The sequence below is a fragment of the Vulpes lagopus genome, chromosome 1 (assembly GCF_018345385.1).
Source record: "Vulpes lagopus strain Blue_001 chromosome 1, ASM1834538v1, whole genome shotgun sequence".
Lineage (NCBI taxonomy): Eukaryota > Metazoa > Chordata > Mammalia > Carnivora > Canidae > Vulpes > Vulpes lagopus.
The window spans coordinates 157,979,150-158,001,760 of NC_054824.1; the positions used below are offsets into that span (position 1 = coordinate 157,979,150).

The 22,611-nt window shown below is 37.1% G+C and overlaps 1 protein-coding gene across 2 annotated transcripts; it reads left to right on the forward strand.

The window, feature by feature from the left end:
* Positions 1-2,116: 2,116 nt before the first annotated feature.
* Positions 2,117-22,214, forward strand: GORAB (golgin, RAB6 interacting). 2 transcript variants are annotated; one of them, XM_041772487.1, is made up of 5 exons: positions 2,117-2,257; positions 8,386-8,743; positions 10,890-10,991; positions 13,599-13,739; positions 20,438-22,214. In XM_041772487.1, the coding sequence occupies exons 1-5, from the start codon at positions 2,122-2,124 to the stop codon at positions 20,892-20,894; spliced, it is 1,194 nt and encodes a 397-aa protein (XP_041628421.1). In that variant the 5' UTR covers positions 2,117-2,121; the 3' UTR covers positions 20,895-22,214. The 2 variants fall into 2 exon arrangements, with proteins under 2 accessions (XP_041628421.1, XP_041628430.1); XM_041772496.1 differs by lacking the exon at positions 2,117-2,257 and having other exon boundaries at positions 8,609-8,747.
* Positions 22,215-22,611: the final 397 nt, after the last annotated feature.

Sequence of the window (22,611 nt, forward strand, 5' to 3'; positions counted from 1 at the left end):
AACCAATGAGTCCATGGCTGCAAATAGCAGTAAGTAAGAAATGGATGTTTAATGTTATTCACCATCACAGAAATTCGTAAAAAGGAATCTCAGAATGCATAAAATATGGAAATGTTTCATCTCAATACTTAACTTGGGAAAGTTAAGTCTTTTAACATTTATTTGAAGGCTTAGTAGGCATCAATATTCTGTTATACACTAGGTGTTTCTGCAAAGAGTCTCTCAATCCAAGATACAGGGGACTTTCACAAGCAAAAACTTCTCTGAAGCTAAGTTCCCAATAACACATTACACATCATTTGAAGAAACCAGTCACCATGAGGGAAAGCCAACAGAAACAAGAGTTAGAACCTTGCAAAGTGGAAATTGTAATTTTACACAGATGTTATTTTTTACTATAACCTCACGTTTGGGTTCTCATTCAGGCCTTATGCAAACCTTTTAAAATACCATAATTTCCATTTCTATTACGATTATTGGTAATTCTTGAAGTTCACTCAGAGCTTAAAAAAAGAGTTCATGTATAAAATTTAACATGGGATATACAAGGTACTTCATTTTTACTACATGGCTGATGCTTATAAATGGGAAACCAAAGTAATTACCATTGGTACTAATGATCCCCACCTGCTTGATAATCTTTTTTTTTTTTTTTAATATTTTATTTATCTATTCATGAGAGACAGAGATAGAGAGAGAGGCAGAGACACAGGCAGAGGGAGAAGCAGGCTCCATGCAGGGAGCCTGACGCGGGACTCGATCCCAAGTCTCCAGGATCATGCCCTGGGCCGAAGGCAGACGCTCAACCACTGAGCCACCCAGGCGCCCCAAAATTCGTATTTTTTAAACATTTAATCTATGTCCCCAAACTGTATGATCTATCTCGCCAATCCTTTTGAATTGCACTTAAAAAAAAAAAAAAAAGGAAAAATGAGTCCACATTTAAAATGAAGAATTTGTGCACACTTAAAACTTCAGAAATCACTTTTAAGTTCAAAGGTTACAAGAGGAATTCCCAACATCCTTCACCTCTGGTCTCCTATCTTAACCTGAAAATCTCATTCCAAACTCTTCTCGGTGTGGCATTTTATTTCCAGTCTACTTTTTCAACTGAAAAAAAAAAAAAAAATACTGGCACACTAAAAACCAAAAGTTACACTTGGGATTTTGTAATGTAAGCCAAAATAACGTTTTGGGGTGGTTTTTTTTTTTTTTTCAATGCAATATGGTGATGAGAAACATGAAAAATAAGAGCAACTGGTCTCTTTTAAATCGTCCTGATCTATATGTATTCTGCATCTTAATCTTTCGAGATCTTGCTGGAAAGGAGAAAATGGAAGCGCAGACAGGAGCTCAAGGTCGAACCAGAACGATGGAATCAGGCCTCCGGGGAGAGAAAAGCCTAGTGTCGGCGCCCCAGCGCCGGCCTTGTTGGACACGGACTTCTCTGGACGAAAGCTGACGAGGGCTCATTTTCAGTAGAGATACAGGCATCCCTGAGGAGAAGTTCCAGATCTGAGGGAATCGTTCACAACGTCACGGAAACCACCTCCCATCACGCTCCGTGGGAGACCCAGCTACGCAGAGAAAGCCTGTTAACGTGTCTGTCCCCTTCCCTTTATGATACCCCCCCAACCCCCCGGCCCCCTGAAATGCTTCTTCACAACTAAAACCCTAACTCTGAACATCCTCTTAAGTCAATTTGCAGAAAAGTCCCAGCGCAGTCCCACCTGCCCGGAGCGCCCCCGCCCCGGCAGACCCAGCACCCAGGAGGCTCCGCCCCCATGACGCCCCACAGGACCCGAGGGGCGGTCCGCTCCTCGCCGCCACCGACTGGTAGCCACTTCCTACCTGCCTGTCTAGCTCCCCCTCATCCCCATCGCCACTTCTCCCCTTATCCCGTGAAGCTATTAATGCAACAAGAACAGGAGCCAGGGAGGTAGAGCCGACTCACGTGAGAAGACAAGAATGTGTCTGTGGCCGAGATTAATTCAGGCAACTCGTCCGGCACTGCTGGAGACAACCCGAGGGGGCCGGACCCTGCTTCGAGCGAGAGGGGTCCTTCGAGCCAGAGCTCGGCGCGCTGATTGGCTGTTCGGCCGCGGCCGGGGAAGAACCCGGATGTGCCCGGGTAGTCGTGTTGGCAGTCGGGGCTCTGAGGTTTGGGCGCTCTGGGGGTGCTGGCAGCCGAGGCCAATGGCGCGGGGTTGGGCAGGCTTCTCTGAGGAGGAGCTGAGGCGGCTAAGGCAGACTAAAGGTAACGGGACGTGCCGGTGGTGGTTTAATCTTTGGGTCTGTTGAGGGGAAAGGGGCGGGGCTGCAGCTTTTGAGGGGGAAGGGGGCGGGAAGGAGGGTACTGTGTCCCTGTTTGGGGAAGGAGCTGTAATGGGAGGAGGGGATTGAGGGGCTCCGGAGGTAGTTGGACTGGGGAGCCGATGCGGGAGGGGCTGGTCCAGGGGACCGGGGTCTTCTTTTAGACCAGGAAGTTCAGGAATCCGTTCCGGGGATTTAGAGTGGACTTTTTTTTTTTTTTTTTTCCTGTGAAAGGAATGGGACTTGGGAGAGGAAGTGAGCCTACGGCCTAGCCGTCGCCAATGGGAAGATTGCTGCATAAATCAGTGGCTGGAGGATTGGGGTCGGGTAAAAGGAGGAGGAGGGGCGTGTGAGACTTGTGGTGAATTGATAAAAGTGGACAGTGGTCGGGAAGAAGGGAGCACAGGGATCTGAATAAACACGAAAGGATGGCAATGCCTTTCATAATACATCTGGAGCCTTGCATTCACTTCTGGTTGCCAGATGACTTCTGTGATTTTCTAACTGTCGAGAGTGAGAAGAACCGAGAGTCTTTGGGAGGGTACGTGTGAAATCATACACGTTGGCTTTGTTGTAAAGCAAAGATGTTGTGCTTCCTTCGCTGGAACTTGTACTGTTTTGTTTTCCTTTTTTTTTTTTTTTAATTTTTTATTTATGATAGGCACACAGTGAGAGAGAGAGGCAGAGACACAGGCAGAGGGAGAAGCAGGCTCCATGCACCAGGAGCCCGACGTGGGATTCGATCCCGGGTCTCCAGGATCGCGCCCTGGGCCAAAGGCAGGCGCTAAACCGCTGCGCCACCCAGGGATCCCTTTGTTTTCCTTTTAATGAAGGAGTTAATTTTGCTGCTACTTAGCGAGAAACTCTTGGTGGTATAAACTATGCTTTGCTTGTGGTTGGAACTTTATGAAGTTTTGTGTATGGGTGATCCTGGTAGTGCACATTACTTTACATCGCGCTGAGTACCGTAATTTATATATTTTACTTTGGGAGAAAATTAAAATGGGCCCTGGCATGCTTTTGATTAGAGTTTGTGATCAAATTGGGTGTTGCTCAGGTAAGTCTGTAAAAACAAGCACAGGTGTAGAAATTTTAGCATTATTATTAGCATAGGTGTAAAAATAATCTAAGGCTGACCAGGGGGAAAGGAGCTAAAGTAGTAACATAGGGCCACTGTAGATTGGAGTATGGATGGACAAATTTTTGACTGGTCCAGAGGCCTTTAAAAATTGTATCATCAAAGACAAATAATAATAAATTTTAAAACAATAAATAAATAAATTGCATCATCAAGGTTATACTACAGCGTGGAACTAATTGACTCCATCTAGTTTGATGTTCTCAAATTCTTTTGCTCTTTGTTTTGAACATTCGTTCACGTATTCAAATGTACAGAGTACAAATGTTCTTGCTTCTGGTCTGACTCAAAGAAGTATCAGCTTCTGTATTACACACTAAGATGAACAAGGTATCATCCTTGCCTTCAAAGAGCTGATAGTCTGGTGAGGAGATAGACTATAATATAATGGATAATAGATAGTTTATAAGAGCTTGTTTTTTTTTGTTTTTTTTTTTGTTTTATTATTTTATTTTATTTTATTTTATTTTATTTTATTTTATTTTATTTTATTTATTTTATTTTATTTTATTTTATTTTATTTTATTTTATTTTATTTTATTTTATTTTTATTTTTATTTTTATTTTTTTAAGAGCTTGTTATAGAGCTAGCAGGAACCTGACTGTGCTGGGGTTGGGGTGGAGCTTGGGAAGATTTCACAGAGATTGTGTGTTAGCAGAGGTGAGTTTGCCAAGAGAAAGAAGGATTAATATAGACTAAATTAAAACTATAGATTCATTATGTAGAAGTACATTTCTAAATATCTCTGCAATTTGGGACAGAGAGGGCCTGGAAGGATGTTAGCTTCAAGGCCTGTCATTTCATAGTGGGATGTTAGAGCATAGACCCCAACCACTAGTCTGTGACCTCCATACTTAGCATCCTTGTATGCTCATAGCCAAACACAGTGATTGGCATGTAGATCTCCTAGCTCTGCCTCAAAATCTTTTTGCATTGGAATTTCTCATGTATAAAACTTAGAAGATCTGGATTTTTAAGTTTTAAGGCTCCTTCCAGCTATTCTCCAACCTAAAAATATAATTAAGTAATCCATGAAGATGGAGTTGGTTGCCAGCGAAAATAAGCATGACAGTACTCTAGGGAAACCCATATGCACATTAAGAAAGAATGTTCTTAGCATTCGTATTTTAATATTAAAGAGCTGAGAACAAACCAAATGTTCATTAAAAAAAGATAAATATGGAGGACCTGGGTGGCTCAGTGGTTGAGCATCTGCCTTTGGCTCAAGTTATGATCCTGGAGTCCTGGGATCAAGTCCCGCATCAGGCTCTCCACAGGGAGCCTGCTTCTCCCTCCGCCTATGTCTCTGACCCTCTCTCTGTGTCTCTCATAAATAATAAAATATTTTAAAAAAAAGTAGATTAATAAATTGTGATATAATCATCCAGTGGGCTGCTCTACAGCTATGGGAATATATGAAATATACCCACATGTATTAATGTGTAAATTTCATAAATATGCATGAAAAGAGCAATTGAGAAAAATATATACAACTTGATACCTAATTTGTAGAAGATCAAAATCATGCAAAGCAGGTATGTTCTTTTGTGAATATAGGACATCAAAGGATACAGGACATGCAGGATACTAGAGAGGCAAGGGAATATTATCAGGAAGGGCCAAATACATAGGGAATTTCAAAAGTATTGGTAATGATGAAGTCAAGTTAAGACAAGTTACACAAATAGCTGTAATATATCGATTTTTTAAAATAATAAAGATATATTTTTCTTTTTAGCTTCATGTCTAACATAGAATGACAGGTCATTCTTTTCCACATAATTACTTTACACTGTGTTTTGGTGCTATCATTTAGGAGGAGTTCACCATGGCAGGAGGAGAAAAAGGTTGAGAATTGAGTATTGGCAAAAAAAAAAAGAGAGAGAGAATTGAGTATTGGCAATTAAATGGGAGTAATATGATTTGGAGAGCAATAAATACAATGATCTTGTGTGTTCCAAAAGAGAGGATAACATGTCTATCGTTAAATAGCAATTATGTGATGTTTTACGTGTTAAAATGTTACTATTTTTAAATTATCCGTACAGGTTAGATTTGTGTCATAACATATATGTCTATTTGATGTATGACTTATTTCTTAATTAAAAATTAGAAATAGGGACGCCTGGGTGGCTCAGCGGTTGAGCGTCTGCCTTGGGCACAGGGCGTGATCCTGGAGTCCTGGGATCGGGACCCACATTGGCTCCCTGCATGGAGCCTGCTTCTCCCTCTCTGCCTATGTCTCTGCCTCCTCTCTCTCTATGTCTCTCATGAATAAATAAATAGAATCTTTAAAAAAATAAAAATAAAATAGAAAAATTTTTTAAAAAGTAGAAATAAAAAAAAAGTGCTGCTACAATGCCACCAATGTCTAAAGAAAAAAATTTGTGAATTCTTTATTCTTGATCCTAGTTCTTTGCTGGATATGTTACAAATATCTTCTCCTCTGAATATCTTCTCCCAGCTTTTACCTTGTCTTATAACTTTTATCTTAAATAACAAAGTAGTTAATTTTAATATGATCAAATTCATCAACATTTCTGTGTCTTAAGAATTTAGTACCCTACCATGAGGTGGTAGTACCCTACCATAAGATATTAATCCTCATATTCAATTAAGAGTTTTTAACAGTCATTTTTATTATAAGCTACAGCAGATTCAAAACATTGCATAAAGAAATGTGTTTCTAATAAGAATTTTTTAAAGTGTTGATTTGACATTGAGTCCATAATCCATTTAGAGAATGTTTTGTTTTTATATGGTGTGAGTTATGTATCTGATTTTATCTTTTCTACATAGCCAGTCCATTTACTGAATGATTCCACCTTTTGCTGTGATAAGCTCATGCTATCTCAGTCATATACCAGTGCTGCGTACATGAATGAACCTGTTTCTGGGTTCTTTGTTCTATTTCATTGGTCATTTTGTATATTCCTGTGTTCTCTGTTCTGTTCCATTGGTCTGTTTGTCTATTCTTTCACTAATACCCACTGTCTTGATTATTGTAGCTTTATAATGAATCTTGAAGTCGAGTAATGCCAGTCCTCCAGTTTTGTTCTTTAATATTATGTTAGCTGTTCTGAGGCTTGCCTTTCCATATAAACTTGAGAATCATTGTGTCGGTATGCAAAAAATATCTTGGCTGGGATTTTGATTGGGATTGCAGTGAATCCATAGATCAAGTTGGGACGAATTGACATCTTGACAGTATTGAATCTTCTATTCATGAACATTGAATATCTCTCTATTTATTTAGTTCTTTGGTTTCACTATCAGAGTTGTAGTTTTCTTCATAGATCTTGTACTTTCTTAGATTTATTCCTAAATATTACATTTTTTTTTTAGTGCTAATGCAAAAGGTTAATTTCAGACTCTGCTTCTTCATTGTTGAGACATACGAAAATAGTTGACTTTTATATATTAATCTTGCATTCTGCAGCCTCGCTCTAATGACTTATAGTTCTAGGAGTTTTTATATCATATGTTCTATTTTTAATTGGCCTGATTTGTTTATTGTTTGGTTTATTATTTTTTACTTTATTGTAGCATTTTAAATTTCATATGCAGGTTCTGTGAAAATGCAAAATAGAATGGAAGCTGCAGTACTGGATTTCATAGGGACTATTAATTCAGCTGATTGAGTGTAACTGGAAAGTAAAACAGGCTCAATGGTATTTTCTCATGGTGTGGATAAAGATCAGTAGGCAAGAATGAGTTCCTATCCTAAGATAAAGGGGGCTACTTTGTGTTTCTGACAAAAGTCAACAATAATAACATTTTACTTTCAGAGGTACATTTATCTTTTAAAAACATTTTCTTTACCTATCTCATTTAATCCTTGCACCAACTCCATGAGTTAAATAGAGTAGGTAAAATGTTCAGCCAGTTTGACAGATGAAGAAACTGAGGTATGGAATAATTAATTGACTTGCCTACGGTTACTGAGCTGGACAAAAGCAATACCAGAACTATGACTCCAGAGCTTTTAATTCTCTTTCTGGAGAAATAGATACAAGGCTTGTGTTGCTTCAGAAGTCAACGTGCAGAATTTTAAAAGTCCTTTTTGAATTTGTTTACAAGGACTTACCACAATTTCATTTCCCAGGCATTTTATAAACAATACCCTTTACAGATCTTATTAAACATAGTGTAAATGTGAGTCAAATTCTCCAGTACTCTGCCTTACAAAGTTAACACTGGCATGGACAACCCAAAAAGTATAATGGGGGTAATATTTATTTAGTAGTGCTTTTTAAAAAAAAAATTCTCCCAGTTGTTTTACCTCCCTCTATGGTTTGCTCAGGCTGCTATTAAAATTAGCTTGCATATATTGATTAATGGCTAATTGACTTTGGGGAACACAACCTTGCACTGCTCTGGAAGATGAAAGCTAGCAATTGAGGGTTAACTAGCATTCTTAGAAACAAGAGACTTCATTCAGTTATACTTTATGTATAACGTCTATCTATGTATCAAATTAGCCTAAGATCTGCTATTATTTAAGAAACAAAGTGCAGTCCATTTGTAAATGTAACCACCATTTTATTTCAGGAGAGCAGATAGAATCATAAATCAAATTTAAGACCTATCAAGAATTCATTTGTGTACCTTGTTTAGTCAAATTAGTTGATTCTTTAGGCAATTCTCAATTCAAGTTGAAAAGGAAACCTTTTTATTCTGAGGCCTAACTCAACAGACAAATGGACTTCTTTTAAGGTAAATTTGAGTTGGGACAGTTTTTGTTAAATATTAACAGTATGATTGGAGAACTGTCAAAATGCTACAAGAAGATGGCTATTTTTCCCTGGGCTTTTTTGGATAGAGAAGGGGGGAGAAATCCTGTAGAATTACTGTCAAAGTTTTAATAATGTTAATACTTTATTTTCTTAGAGAAACCCTAATTATTTGCTGCTCCATTCTCTTTTTCACATAGACCCATTTGAACCACAGCGGCGTCTTCCTGTGAAGAAAAGTCGACAACAACTTCAGCGAGAAAAAGCCCTTCAAGAGCAGAGCCAAAAACTTGGACTTCAAGAGGGATCAACCTCAATACCTCCAGAGCAGTTGCTTTCCACACCAAAACCAAGTTTTAATAGTCCAAAACCACATTCTTCTCCCCCTGTTCCTCCTAGTCCTCTGACACTCACCTCTCCTGTTGGTAATGGAAAACCACAGGGTATTGAAAGTCAACCAAGGGAACTAGGATTCGAGAATTCCCATGATAGTCACAAAAACACCGAGGTTCTACCCCCAGAGCCAGATTGCAAAATGGAAAAAAAGAAAGTGGAATTGTTAGTAAGTCTATATATCAATGAGATTTTTTTCCATTTTACTTTTTTTTTCCTTCACTACGTTTTGAAGAAATTGAGTTTTAACCTTTTCTCTTTTAAATTCTAACCTAGAAGTGTAGTGAATAGTCTTTGAAAGAATAGCTACCCCATAAATGTATGGTAAGCCAGTTGGTGTTGGCATGTTATACAGGTTATGTCACTTAGTTTTCACAGCAGCTTCCAGTACCTGTTCATGATTTTCACTTTATAGATGAAATCTTGGACTCAGAAAAGATACTTTATTCCCAAATCAAATACATAGCCAATAAGTAGAAGAGTTGGGGTTCACTTACAAGTCTTTCCAGATCCAAAGTCTCTGCCCTTTACCCTCACTAGAAACAGTTCTTATGTGCAGTCCTCACCTCATCCCCAAATCAAACCAGTCTTTACTTTCCAGGCTCCATATACTTTGGCCCAGAAAAAAGTATTTGTGAAGAGATACAATATGAAGGGATGCTCAAAGGAAAGTTGAAATTGAGAGGACTAATAAAACAATTCACCTGCATCATTAGATTTCTTTTTATTCTTTGTTTAATGTGCTTATGTTAGAAACTACCTCCAGAATTTAGTTTAGAAACATTCTTTTGGAAATTGCCATTCTATCACTTGTGAATTCTATAGCTTAGTTTTAATATCCATTCTTATTTGTTTCCTTCTGATTGATCAGGATGCCATTTGTTTCTGTTTTCCATTTTCTGAGTCTTTCGAAGTATCGTATGATTTCTCTGATCCAGATTCTGTGCTCTGAGTTCACAACCAAGAAATCATTTTTACAAGAGAAATAAAGCCATATGAATTATGAGATCAGCATTGAATGAGTGCATATACTTAAGTGTTTTTAAGCGTAATTTGCCAGCACCAGCCTGACACAAGTTGGGGAGGGTGGATTTAAATTAAGCTAGACAATTTAGATTGAATGTTGTTAGGAAAATAAATTTTTTTAGGTACTCGGGAGAATTTTCATAGAAGACATGCAATCTCAGGAACTATTCTTGACAAAGAGGAATTCTAAGCCTATAAGAAAGGGAAAGGGAAAGCTCTATCCTGAAGAGTGCTCAGAGATGGCATCTCACTTCTCTGGAAGATCCAAAAGCGAGGCCAGAGAATAGTGGAGAATGAGGGAAGCGAAGAAGGATATGGAAGTTGAGGGTTCCTATCTATCGAGTTCAGTGTAGTTGGTTATCACCAAGGCCTCTGAGGGAGAGATGCCCTGATCAAAACAACATTTAGAAAAAATGCAGGTGTCAGTGTTGTGGCACATTTGGGAGAGGGTGCTCACTGAGCTGGAACTCTGGCATCTGGTGAGAAGATGCCTGCGATAGTTAAAATGAAAGTGGACCAGTGCTAGCACCAGGGTGGAGGCTGTAGGAATGAAAAGAAAACGATAAATTTAGAAGTGGTTAATGAGTCTGGGACTAGAGCATTTTGAGACAATGGCCATAAGAATTGACAATAATAGGAATAAATAGTTTTGTCATTATGTTGAGTTGACATCAAGTTGTTGATTTTATGGAAAATTTTCAATATACCTCTTCCAGAATTGGACAGACAGAAGACTGTTTTCAGATCTTTGAAGTTTCTCAGTAGCGCAGCATTCAGATCTTAGCTCATAGTGTTCCACTCTGTTTCATAATGTTTGAGAACTGAGAGAAATTGAAAAAATAAGCATTGTTTGTTGTCCTAAGGGTGAAAGGTGATAGAGACTTTCATTATAGAAAACTCTAAAAGATAGAATGTGACATTAGCTACATACCAATTTATTTTGATCTCCATTTTGCATATAATACATAATTAACTTATACAACTTTCTTTGTACTCCTAAGAAATGCCATAGTACTCTGGCTTCCAGTTTGTGGCTTCCTAGATTATACACATATAATGGATTTCAAAGGGCCAGTTTATGTAAGCCTTCTTTATTTTAAATCATAATCTTTGTTCCTATTAGAACAAAATAATGAGCTGCAGATGGGTTCCTTTTAAGAGGGTTTTTGAAGGAAAATATACATAATCTGGTTGATTACATTTTATACATAGGGAACTGAGACTGGTAAGGTGTAGGATAGGGCTTCAGAAACTCATTTTTACTTTTTTTTTTTTTTTGCCCTAGGCAAGAAAAATCTCGTTGGGAAGTCCTCCAACAAGAGCAACGGCTAATGGAAGAGAAAAATAAACGTAAGAAAGCTCTTTTGGCTAAAGCTATTGCAGAAAGGTGAGGCACCCTGAATTAGGAGTGGTTGTTTGTAACCTGCAATCAGTTCTGTCATGTTTTATATGTGTTTGCCCTTGTTTTTTGATAAATTGACATTTTCTCTACAACATTCCTTTTTTAAATTTTTTTGTAAAGTAGGTTCCATGCCCAGTGTAGGGCTTGAACTCAACCCTAATATCAAGAGTCACCTACTCTACTGACTCAGCCAGCCAGGCGCCTCTCTATGACATTATTTCTAAGGCTAACTAAACAAATTATGTTTTACAAATGATACTAAAATTCCAGTGTTGATTTATTAAGGAGGACTTTGTAAGCATAGATTGTACCGAATTTGTGAATACAGGTGCAGTTAAAACTTCAGAATCAACATCAGTGTTTTCAGTTTTAACCATCTACACATTCTATTTTTTTTTTTTTTTTAAGATTTTATTTATTCATGAGAGACACAGAATGAGAGAGAGAGGCAGAGACTCAGGCAGAGGGAGAAGCAGGCTCCACGCAGGGGGCCTAATGTGGGATTGGATCCCAGGACTCCAGGATCACGCCCTGGGCTGAAGGCAGGCGCTAAATTGCTGAGCCACCCAGGGATCCCCCCATCTACACATTCTAATAAGGAAGCAATGACCAGTATAAGGGCACTAGCAACAAACACAGGTTTTAATTTTGACAAGGGAGGGCTTGACTGTGTGACAGGTTAGAAGAGTAAGATTGTTTATTCTACTTAAGTGACTTCCACTCCCAGAAATCTTGATTGTATTTTCTGTGGACATTTTTCCTGAATGATTTACCTGCCCCCGCTGATACATGATGTAACCTTTTATCAGTGACTCAAGGTCACCATCATGAGCACTCTGCCATACTATGTGCACTTCAATTTTTCTGTCACCTTCCAATGTCAGTTTGTTAGCAGTTGCTTTTCCTTTACTACATTGTGCTGGCTTCCAACAGTAGCATTGATATTTGAGCCACTTGCGAACCCTCACCCACTCTTTCTGCCTTTTTAGTTTGTAGTTTACCATGTGCTGTGGCCTTAGGAAACCAAGCTCAGTCGCTGAAGCACTGATTGAGAATAAGGAGAATGAAATGCAAGCAAGCATTCTTGGCATTTTCTTTTCAGATCTCCAGAAAAGCTTGGAAAAACTATTGGTTATTGAAGCTTGCGTATGTGTCAGGGGAGGGTAAGGGACAGGGCTAGAGAGACAGACAGGTAGGTATGAGTGATTCGGAATTTCATCTGTCAAGGATATATGTATTCACAAATGGCAATTTTTTTTTCTCCATCTGCTCCCCCTTGATGTTTTATGAAACGTAGGAAATATGCAACTTACTGAACTTAATGTTTCAAGAAAAAAAACATGATTATTGAAAGTGAAATATGATTTTGGAAATCACTTCAGTAGTCTTCATTTTGGGAGTGTTTGGGGAGGCTGTTCGTAGGGGATTTTACAAAAAGATTATAGGATCAGCACTTTTTTTTTTTAAGATTTTTTTTATTTATTCATGAAAGAGAGACAGAGACAGAGGCAGGCTCAATGCAGGGAGCCCGATGTGGGACTCGATCCTGGGACTCCGGGATCACGCCCTGAGCCAAAGGCAGGCACTCAACCGCTGAGCCACCCAAGCATCCCTCAGCACTTGTTCTTTATGTGTTTTTTATTGAAGACAGAAAGTATTGATAAAGGCAGAAATGTAAGGAAATAAACCTGATTAGATTATTAATAAATGTGCCAGTGAAGTACTTGAAGTAAAGGAATCCTACTGTTATCTTTAGGCAGAAAACAAGGGAAAATGCATAATAGAGTAGAAATCAGGAGGATGTAAGTTGCAGTATAATTATTTTCTGGGGGAGTTTTAGTCTCCTGTGAGAATGGGTATGAAATTTTGAAATAAGTAAAATCAGATTAAAGGTTGGCTTTTGAATTTGTTTATTCTGTTTCTTCAGTGTGTCATGTATTTGGAGGTAGTGTGCCGACTGAGGTTGGATGTGCTTTAAGCACAGGAAAAAGTAAACAGTATTCTGGGGTTTTGAGCTTCAGAAAGAATTTTGAGGACCTGTAGTACTGCCTAAAAACAAGAACCAAAATAGTAAAAGCTTGGGGAAATGAGTCCTAAGAAGGTTAAAACCAAATAGACATATAAAAAAAATGGTGTTTTAAAAACAAACAGAAAGAAATGGTAATTAATGTAGGCATCAGTTCTTTTGTCTACTAAGTATTAGACAAATGAAAATGGGCTTAGCAAGAATTTAAAGCTAGAAATTTGGGAAGGTTTGTGGGATATTCCATGTAAAGAGAATAAAGATCTGTTGTTTCAGTGCTTATTCTCATCTCATGAAATGAATATAGACCTATAAGTGAACTATTAGTTGTTTTTTTATTATCTTTTTCTTTTGTGTATTGGAACAGTTAAGGTACAATAGCACAAATGCAATTTTAGAGACATACCTAAATATTACCAGCATTGGTTTTATTTCAATTTGTGCTGTTTTTTTCTAATTTCTAAAAATTATACATTAAAATCATATTATATATATAGTAGGTTGCTTTTTTTACTTGTGTATAGATAAGTGATTTTAAAATGTTTTTATTATTATACTCATTTTTCTAGATCTAAAAGAACTCAAGCAGAGGCCTTGAAACTAAAGCGGATTCAAAAAGAGTTACAGGCTCTAGATGACATGGTGTCAGCTGACATTGGAATCCTTAGAAACCGGATTGATCAGGCCAGCCTCGAGTATTCATATGCTCGGTGAGTTGAGAGAACTCTGAACCAGGAATCAAAATTAACTAATATTTAATGCTAGCTGGGCCAGAAGCTTTCGGGTATACCATCATGAAGCCTCATAACAATATCATTAAATTCTGTTTTGTACTCAATCAGGTGTCTCCTCTTCTTAAAGTCTTCCTTAACTTTCCCCACCCTTGTTCATATTCCTTTTAGAGTGTTTCTTGCATTATTTATTTATATTTTAGCCTGCCTTCTTGCTAAACTATCAGCTATGTAATGTTTGGGACTGTAAGTGTCTAAATGACTTGTCCCCAAATTCTGTTATTCTAACACCATGTCTATTCTCTATTAAATTTTGATTATCTAAGATGGTCCTTAGAGATTAGCCTAGTTCTCATTTCATTTTTCATCAAAGAAAGAATATCTAGTTTATTTTTTTTTAAAAGCCTGTATTTTGAAGAAAATACCACTCTGTCCTGAAAGCTTGAAGTTTTTCCTCTTTTTTTTTTTCTTTTTGTGTTCTGTATATAATAGGTTGCTATCATGTGTTTCCTTGGTTTCAACCATTGGCATTTTTTTAGTAAAAAACCATCATGGAGTATTTCTAACATGAACTAACACATGTAAAGAATTACATGAACTTTGCAAGCAGATAAAAGGGCAAAAAATTAGGTCCAATTTCAGGGTTTTCAGTCCTTTCAGCATTGCTTTAATCATCCTGGTTTGTCTTTTTTCACAAGGGAATGCCGTGTTAATGACAGTTTTGCATCTCTGTAACATTAGAAATCAATCAGAATGCCTCATTAGTCCAGGGTAAACCACAGCATCAGAATGTTTATATAACAATTTAATAAAGCGGAAATACTTGATTGTGGTTTTTAATTCATTGTTTATTAAGAAAGAGGTTTGTGGTGCCCTTGTGATTTTTTTTAATTGTTTGACCATATGCTGTTAGACTTAATGGGTTGCCTTTATTAATTAACCGCTTAAGTTAATGGCATCAGTAGCTGATAACTGGAGGTTCCAGATTTCTATTAAGATCATTACGGAGGTAACCAAGATTTCATTAAGATTAAATTAATCCTACATTTTTAGCATATTTTATCTCTGTAGCCTAAGTTTACTAGAGGAACATTCTTATGCCTTTGTAGCCCTTTATATGAATAATTCAGATAATTATGGATACATCAACAGAAAAAATCATCTCATGTTTTAATTCTGTCCTAAAGGAGGCTGGAGAAGGATGCATTTGTATGTCAAACATTATATAAGAAATGTCATGGTTTTAGGCTTTAGGTGGGATTACTGGTTAAGAAGAAATCATCCCATAATATATAAATGTGTTTAATGAAACTTTAGTAATATTTACATAGTAAAAAAAATTTACATAAAATTTTATGTCTCTTAACAAACTAAAGATAGCAATTTCTCATGGTACTGATATTGACATAGTTGTATGTGAATATCCTTTTGTATGTGTGAGGCTATTTTTAAAAATCTAAGCTCTTGAGGAAGTTAGGGAAAAGCTGTAGACAATTGTGACTAGGACCAGCATTGTATCTTGTTCATGCATAAGATTTTAAGACATCATTTTCTAAATTTACATCTGTGGCTATTGAGAAATTAGAGATTGATGATACAATATTGTGGTTTAGATTTCTACTAGTAAGCTAGTCCCCAGGGTAGCCAGTTTCTTTGGGAGATTTCCTTGATTTTTTTTTTTTAAATGAAAATAATACTGTGGTTTTTTAGTACCTGGTACAGTACTCTCTGCACAAAAAGTTCTTGGATAATGAATAGGCCAGAATTTGCTTTAAAATTGGTTTCTGTAGAGCACTGCTAGGGTAGACCTCACTAAGAAGACCAGCACTTTGAACCAAAAAGAGAGTTACTGCTGCCGTTCACATCTGTGACTACCAGGCTGCAGTGTGCTGCATAGATCAGTTTGTGAAGCAGAGTTGCCATGTGTAGAACTTTTCTTTGACTGTTATCTTTAGGCAGGCAAAATTCCCAGGCAAAATCTTTAACTTAGGGACACCAGGAAAAAATATAATTGTTGTTTGTCATCTATGTTTAATAGACACTCTCATTAACTAACGTGTATGCATACATGTGCACACAAACACACATAAATGTTTAATGTATAATTTACAGAAGTAAAAATAATAGGGATTGTGGGAAACAACTTTATTAAAAATTTTAATAAGAATGTAAGCATAGCAGACCTCCTTGTATCTAGTAATGTTAGACTCCCAACATAAAAAAAGCTGAAAGAATGCAGTTACCTCCTTTCACAACACAAGACGGTCCAAATACTTGTAAAATACTCTGTGATCGAGTTCTTCCTGTTGGAATTATTAACTCTATGAGAATAACATATCCTTTTTATCCTCAAAAATATGTTTTTCATTCATTGACTCTGAATTTGAGAAAATTCATCTAGGATGTGTTTTCCAAAGTCTCCTGCTCTTGAGATTTCACACATGTGATCAGTTTCACCACTGAGACCCTAGGCTGTCTGTTTCTGCCTTTGTAATAGGTTCCTAGGGCTGCCATTACAAACTGAGTGATTTAAAACAACAGAAATGTGTTCTCTACATTTCTGGAAGCCAGAGTTTGAAATCAAGGTGCTGGCATGATCAGTCTTCCTTCAAAGACTCTAGGAAAGAGTCCATTCCTTGCCTTTTCCAGTTTCTATGGCTGTAGGCACTCCTTGGCTTGTGGCTGCACCAAGTTGTGTGCCTCTGTAGTCACACTGCCTCCTCTTCTTCTCTCTCAAAACTTCCTCTGCCTCTTTCTTAAAAGGATACATGTGACTGTATTTAGGGTACAACTCAATAATTCAGAATAAACTCCTTTCAAAATCTTTAACTTAGGGACACCTGGGTGGCTCAGCGGTTGAGCGTCTGCCTTTGGCTCAGGGTGTGATCCCAGAGTCCTGGGATCGAGTCCCACATCCAGCTTTCTGCATGGAGCCTGCTTCTCCCTCTGCCTATGTCTCTGCCGCTCTCTCTCTCTGTGTCTCTCATAAATAAATAAATAAATAAATAAATAAATAAATAAATAAATGAATGAATAAAATATTTAAAAAAATTTTAACTTAATATCTTTTGCCACATAAGATAATATTTACAGATTCTGGGGACTAGGAAGTAAATATCTATGGATGGTCATGTTTTTAGCGTACCACAACAATCATCTTTTGATTTGTCTGATAGCTGCAAAATACCTTTATCTGTCAGCTCTCTCTACTTTGCCACTGTGGGGAGGAAATGAAAAATATTAATTCTGAACTGTGTTCAATGAAAGCTGAGAACAAATTACAGAAATGATGTTTCTAGTCTTTTTTTTATATCTTTTTGAAAGATGAGGTAATACTTTGGACACCACAGTAAGGAAACTAAACAGTGATGGATTTACTTCACCGTGGCATCATCCACTTCACCGTGGCTTCATCCTTTAGATCATTCCATCATTCTTTGTTTTCTTATTAAATTTTTCCCTGCATAAATGGGAATAATTGATGAGTAATAAGGAAATAATTCCCAGGCAAAATGTTCAAGATATAGGAAAAATATATCCTATCTCAACAATCCTGCAATGTATCTCAGATTTATAAAAGCATCCAATGGACCCGTATAGAAATTGCAGAATGTAGTTTTATTCTATCCTTCCTTATGATAAAAACCTTGACATGTTGATCCTTACAAATAGAACTGCTTGGAAAAGGAACTGGAAAACTAAAAGTGGATCAGTGGAACCTACTGACATGCTGAGGGTTAATGATTGAGTTCTCAAATAATTTCAGGATACCAAAACCAAGAGACAGTTTCTAGAATCCTTTAAATAACATTCATTAAATCACTCGATGCCCCTTTAAAATAAAACAATTCAGTGATTATATTTCCAGTTCAATTTATTTTACTGTGCTATATATAATGCTCTTACTATTCTGTTCCAAAATATGTCATCATATTCTGATTTGGTATTATCCACCTGACCCTCCGGCTCATAGTGCAGTTTGTGAAATTAATCAATATTTCAAACATAAATCACTCTGTGCAAAAATATATATGCATATTTCTGGCCAGAAGAACTTTAAATAAATAAACATAATGCAAAATCTGCAGTGATTTATCCAGGGTGAAAGATCAATGGAAACCTAGGGACCTATTTGCAAATTTAATTTCAATTCAGCATTCATGAGCGCAGTCAGTAAATCTTTACTAACTGACTTTGGCTGGGCTAGGGAGTCCCCAGACCACAGAAAGGAAGCCTGAGTTGGGGGAAGGGGCAAGGTATTCATATACCTGTAGAGAATGTTGCCAGAAATCTTAAGCTTGATGCAAGAATATTCATAAACAGGATATGTTATAGAGTATGGAAATAAGGGATTCGCATGTCCACCAAAGCTCCTTCTGAACAGTTCTTTTAACACAGAGAGTAATTGAAAAACCATTAGTTTTCTCATTTTTATAGTTACTAGATGACAATTTAAAAAATGAAATGCAGTAAATGAACATTATATAAATATGAGTTTTCAAATATAAATACCAGGTCCTTAAACTTTACATAATTTCAGTGTTAGATACAGTACATGTTTAATGATTCACTAACAATGTTTTTTGATTCTGGTGCTCTGAAGGAGGAGTTCTGTTTCTTGAGTGCCTACCAGCCGCTGGGCAAGACACTTGTCCTGCTTAATCTTTAACACTCCTGTGAAGTAATAGTAATTATTGCCATTTTCCAAATAAACCAAAACTTAGATGAAGATACTACCAAGGGTCACTATACTGGAATTTTCAGACATTGCACGCATGTTGTCCACTTTCCTCCTTAAGAACCTAGCTGTGTTTTGTATGTACAATGCTGACCTTGGGGTACACCTGATGAGAACAAAGATAGGCTACCGATTGCAGATCATTTAATCCATTGACTAAATAGTGGTTCGTGGCATGGCTGCACTCTAAGAGCTCTGTCTAAATTGATATGAGCCAAGCAGAGCTAACCTGAGTCCTCCCCCTAGAATTGGAACACTTAGAAATTGAGTGGAGTGAATTTGATGTAGAGCCACAGCTGGTGGCCATATTGGGCTGTATGATTGGAAAGCCAAAATGAGAGAAACTGTGGTTTCTAAGCATTAAAGAGAATAGCTTTTGATTCTGATGACCTGCCTGTGAGATTGCCTCTTGTATCCTACAATAAAACCCACTTTTCACCTGAGCTGGTTTGACTGGGTATCTGTTCTTTACATCCAAAAAAGGTCTTGACCAGAACAGGTACATACACAGTAAATGGGAAAGGCAGGTTTTGAACCATAGGTTTTCTAAAATCAGAGCCTTTCATTTTTTTCACTATATTTCTTTTCAAGACAGAGAATCTTGCATTGGGAGATATGTTTTGCTGTAACTGTAGTACAAGAAATTACTTACTATGTTGAGTTGATGTAGCCAATCGTAACAGGTAAGGCAGCATGGTTTTCACAACCGTTAGTGGTTATTAAAGTGAATAATCAGTTGATTAAATTTGGGCCAGTTGCTTTTCCTGGCCAAAAAACAAAGCAAGTAAACAAAAAAACACAACAAATTACATGGAAAAGGCAAAAGACAGTGAACCAGCATATGATAATTTTTCTGCGTCAACCTAATATAAAAGGAAGAAAAGACATCACAGGGTGACTTCCCCAGTAGAATTACCTTACTTCTAAGATTGGCATTGTCTGTCTTTGAGATTTGTATATATGTTAGAAGATAAAATGCCCTAACCAAAGTCACAGTAATCTGTTGTTGCAGAATGGAGAGAGAACAACTTAACCCAGAGATTCTCAACTGGGGGCATTTTGCCTCTGAGGAGACTTTTGGTAATATCTGGAAACCTTTTTGGTTATTGACAAGTATTGGATACTACCAGCAGGAGTGGGAGAAAGCCAGTGTGATGCTGCTGCACATCCTACAGTATACAGGATGGCTCCCAACAACAGAGAAGGATTTGGTCTAAGTTGTCAATAGTGCCAGGATTAAGAAACCCTTCCTAAACCTATCCTGAAGTGTTTCTTTTCTACTTGCTGCTTGCTTATTGCCTCACCTAGCATCATTTATATTTACCTTGCAGCTGCCATCCATAAGGATAAGGAAAAGGATCTTCACCAAAATTCTTCCTTTTCTAATCTGTTAATCAAAAGATGCAGATTTTCTTTTTTTTTCCTTCTCCTATTGTTGTACTCCTACATCTTGACCAGTTGTCTGCTAGAGCTAGGTTGCACTGGTTTATGAGAGCAGAGTTTGTATATCTCTTCCCAGTTGTGCATTCAGTGATGTCACATTGACAGCTTGAAATTAACTTGGTGGTGGTAATATTTATGCTACAGAAATTGACAAACACTGCAAATCAGAGCTCTCCCTAACCAGAGCTAGCTCATGAACACTGAATTAACCTCTCAGCCTGCTTTCATTCAAGCACAGCTTCGGAAAGAGGAAATCAGTGCAGAAGAATGTTGTTAACATTAGGAAGGTCTAAACGTGGATGTTGTGAAAGTTTCAGTATCAACAGCCTTGTTTGTCTGATATGCAGGACAGGTGTGCATAAAATATCACCATCCATATCTTCATTGTACTTTTTTTTTTTCCAATTCTGGAGTTTAATTATTATTTCTAGGCCCTCCTTTGAATATCTTCTTTAGTGGCAAACCAATGGACCAGTCTTTGTGCCTGTCTCTACAGGAAGCGCTTTGACAGGGCCGAAGCAGAGTATGTTACAGCAAAGCTAGATCTGCAGCGCAAGACTGAGATTAAAGAGCAACTCACTGAACACCTCTGTACAATTATACAACAGAATGAACTCCGCAAGGCCAAGAAGTTGGAGGAATTGATGCACCAACTGGATGTACAAGCTGATGAGGAGACTTTGGAGCTTGAGGTGGAAGTGGAAAGATTGCTATATGAACAAGAAGCTGAAGCGGGGAAGCAAATTGTTCATTTGGAGAGGCCATTTCAGCCTTCTGCAGAGTGTGTCACATCAGGATTTGCCAAAGAGAACAAAAATCCTCAAGAACACACCACTTCCCTAAAGGTAGATGAACAGTATGAAAATCCTAATAGCAATCCCCTTCTAAATCCAGACCAAAGTCAAGAAGTCAAAACTACTGTAAAGGCCATTTCAGCTGCTCTGACCACATGAAGTGTGTGTTTGTTCCTTTCAGCTAGTGTGGTATTCAGTAAACTTCTGTTGTAGATTATGTTGTGAGCTCAGATAAGTGTGTCTTTAAGATGGTGTTCATTTTTGAATCCCTGGTTAGTTTTGGTATAACATGTTTGCCATTCTAAACCCTCAAATTATGATAATTTTATATGTAGGCACAGTTCACCTTGATCTAGGACCATTTTCCTTAGTATACCCTGATTACCAGGTGAAAACAAATGACCTAAAAAGATGGAAGAAAAACTACATGGCTAAGAGTGTTAGACCAGGTAAATATAGAAAAGTAACATGGAAAATAATACTCAACACCTCGTCAAACTTACGTGATTTCTCCTAGGAGAGCTGTTGATGATGAGAGTCCTATTTTATGTAGTTAGCAAAGAAACACAAAAATTAAATGTGAAAAAGAGAAGGAAAAAAAATAACGAAAACAGCATGTTAAATTCTTTTGGATCCTACTGGAGCTGCAAAACACAACTTGGAAGTTGCAGTTTACAAAAGACAGCTTAAGTTACATTTTTGTCTTCAATTTGCCTTTTAAATGGCTTTAATTTACAACCTGAGTTTTGGTTAGTTGATATACACAAATATACCACTAATACATGTAATCTTGCTGTTAATATATCATTTTTTTAATCAGCACATTAAATTAGATAATGAAAACACTTCTGCAATGAAGTTGATAATACAGAAAAATCTATCAATACTTTTGATATCAGAAAAAATTGATATGTTTCTTTCTAAAGCTATCTGTAAATATGTGTTGGATATAAATTATCCTGTCATAAAGCATTTAAATTGTTAAACTGGTGATTTTTCTTAGTATTTTAATAGTTTTTAATTATTATTACTAGTACTTGACCACCACATTGTGTTATATGTGAATGTGTAAATAAATACTGTTGATTTGTCACAGCATCTGTGACTTTCACATTAAATTGTGATCGATATATCAGAAATTCTGAAAAGTACAAATCATACATTTAAGTCTTGAAAAAAGAACTATTATAAAAAGAGTAAGAACAAATGTAATATTGTATTTATAATAATGCTGAGAAAGTTGGGGACATCCTATTTTTTAAATGAGTTTGAGGATATCTTAGCAGTGTGGATGAGCTGTGTATTTTTGTATTATGTAATTTGAGTTGAAATTATAGCTTTCCATTACTGACTTATCTAAACAGGCATTTATATAAATAGTTGTATTTTTATTTATGAATGATATTCATCAAAACTGAAAGCATCATTGTCCAATACACTCTTATTTTTCTAAGGAATAAACGAGTATGATACATCTAGGATGTGGTTGTTTGTTGACTCTTAAAAAAGTCTCAAGCACTTCAGTATGTATTCCTACACGCTATATAGCAGTCATGCATCCCATATCTCCATGTAGTAAATGCAGTCCTCTGCTTTTGTGTGAGCCTCTGTTAAGGGAGATTCTTCAGTGAATGAGGTTCCGTAAGATCGGCTACATACAAGGAGCTACAATCTCATTCTCGGTGGAAGTATTTATAAGGTATACGGAGAAAGAAGAACCATGAAATAAGTGAATTGGTAGGGACCTCAGAGATCATCTGATTTTATCTTCTTACTCTACAGAAGAGTAATTTGAGAGCCAGAGATTTCATTTACGACATGTTGGCCAACTGGCTTATCTTAAACTTAAAGTGCTAGTCACGTCGCAGTTCTAAAA

Bases quoted from the DNA above. Each gene is read 5' to 3' on its own strand.
- GORAB (XM_041772487.1), top strand. From the start codon at position 2,122: ATGTGCCCGGGTAGTCGTGTTGGCAGTCGGGGCTCTGAGGTTTGGGCG. The intron at 2,258-8,385 runs GTAACGGGACGT...TTTTTCACATAG, and splicing joins GCGGCTAAGGCAGACTAAAG to ACCCATTTGAACCACAGCGG. The intron at 8,744-10,889 runs GTTAGTAAGTCT...TTTTTGCCCTAG, and splicing joins GAAAAAAAGAAAGTGGAATT to GCAAGAAAAATCTCGTTGGG.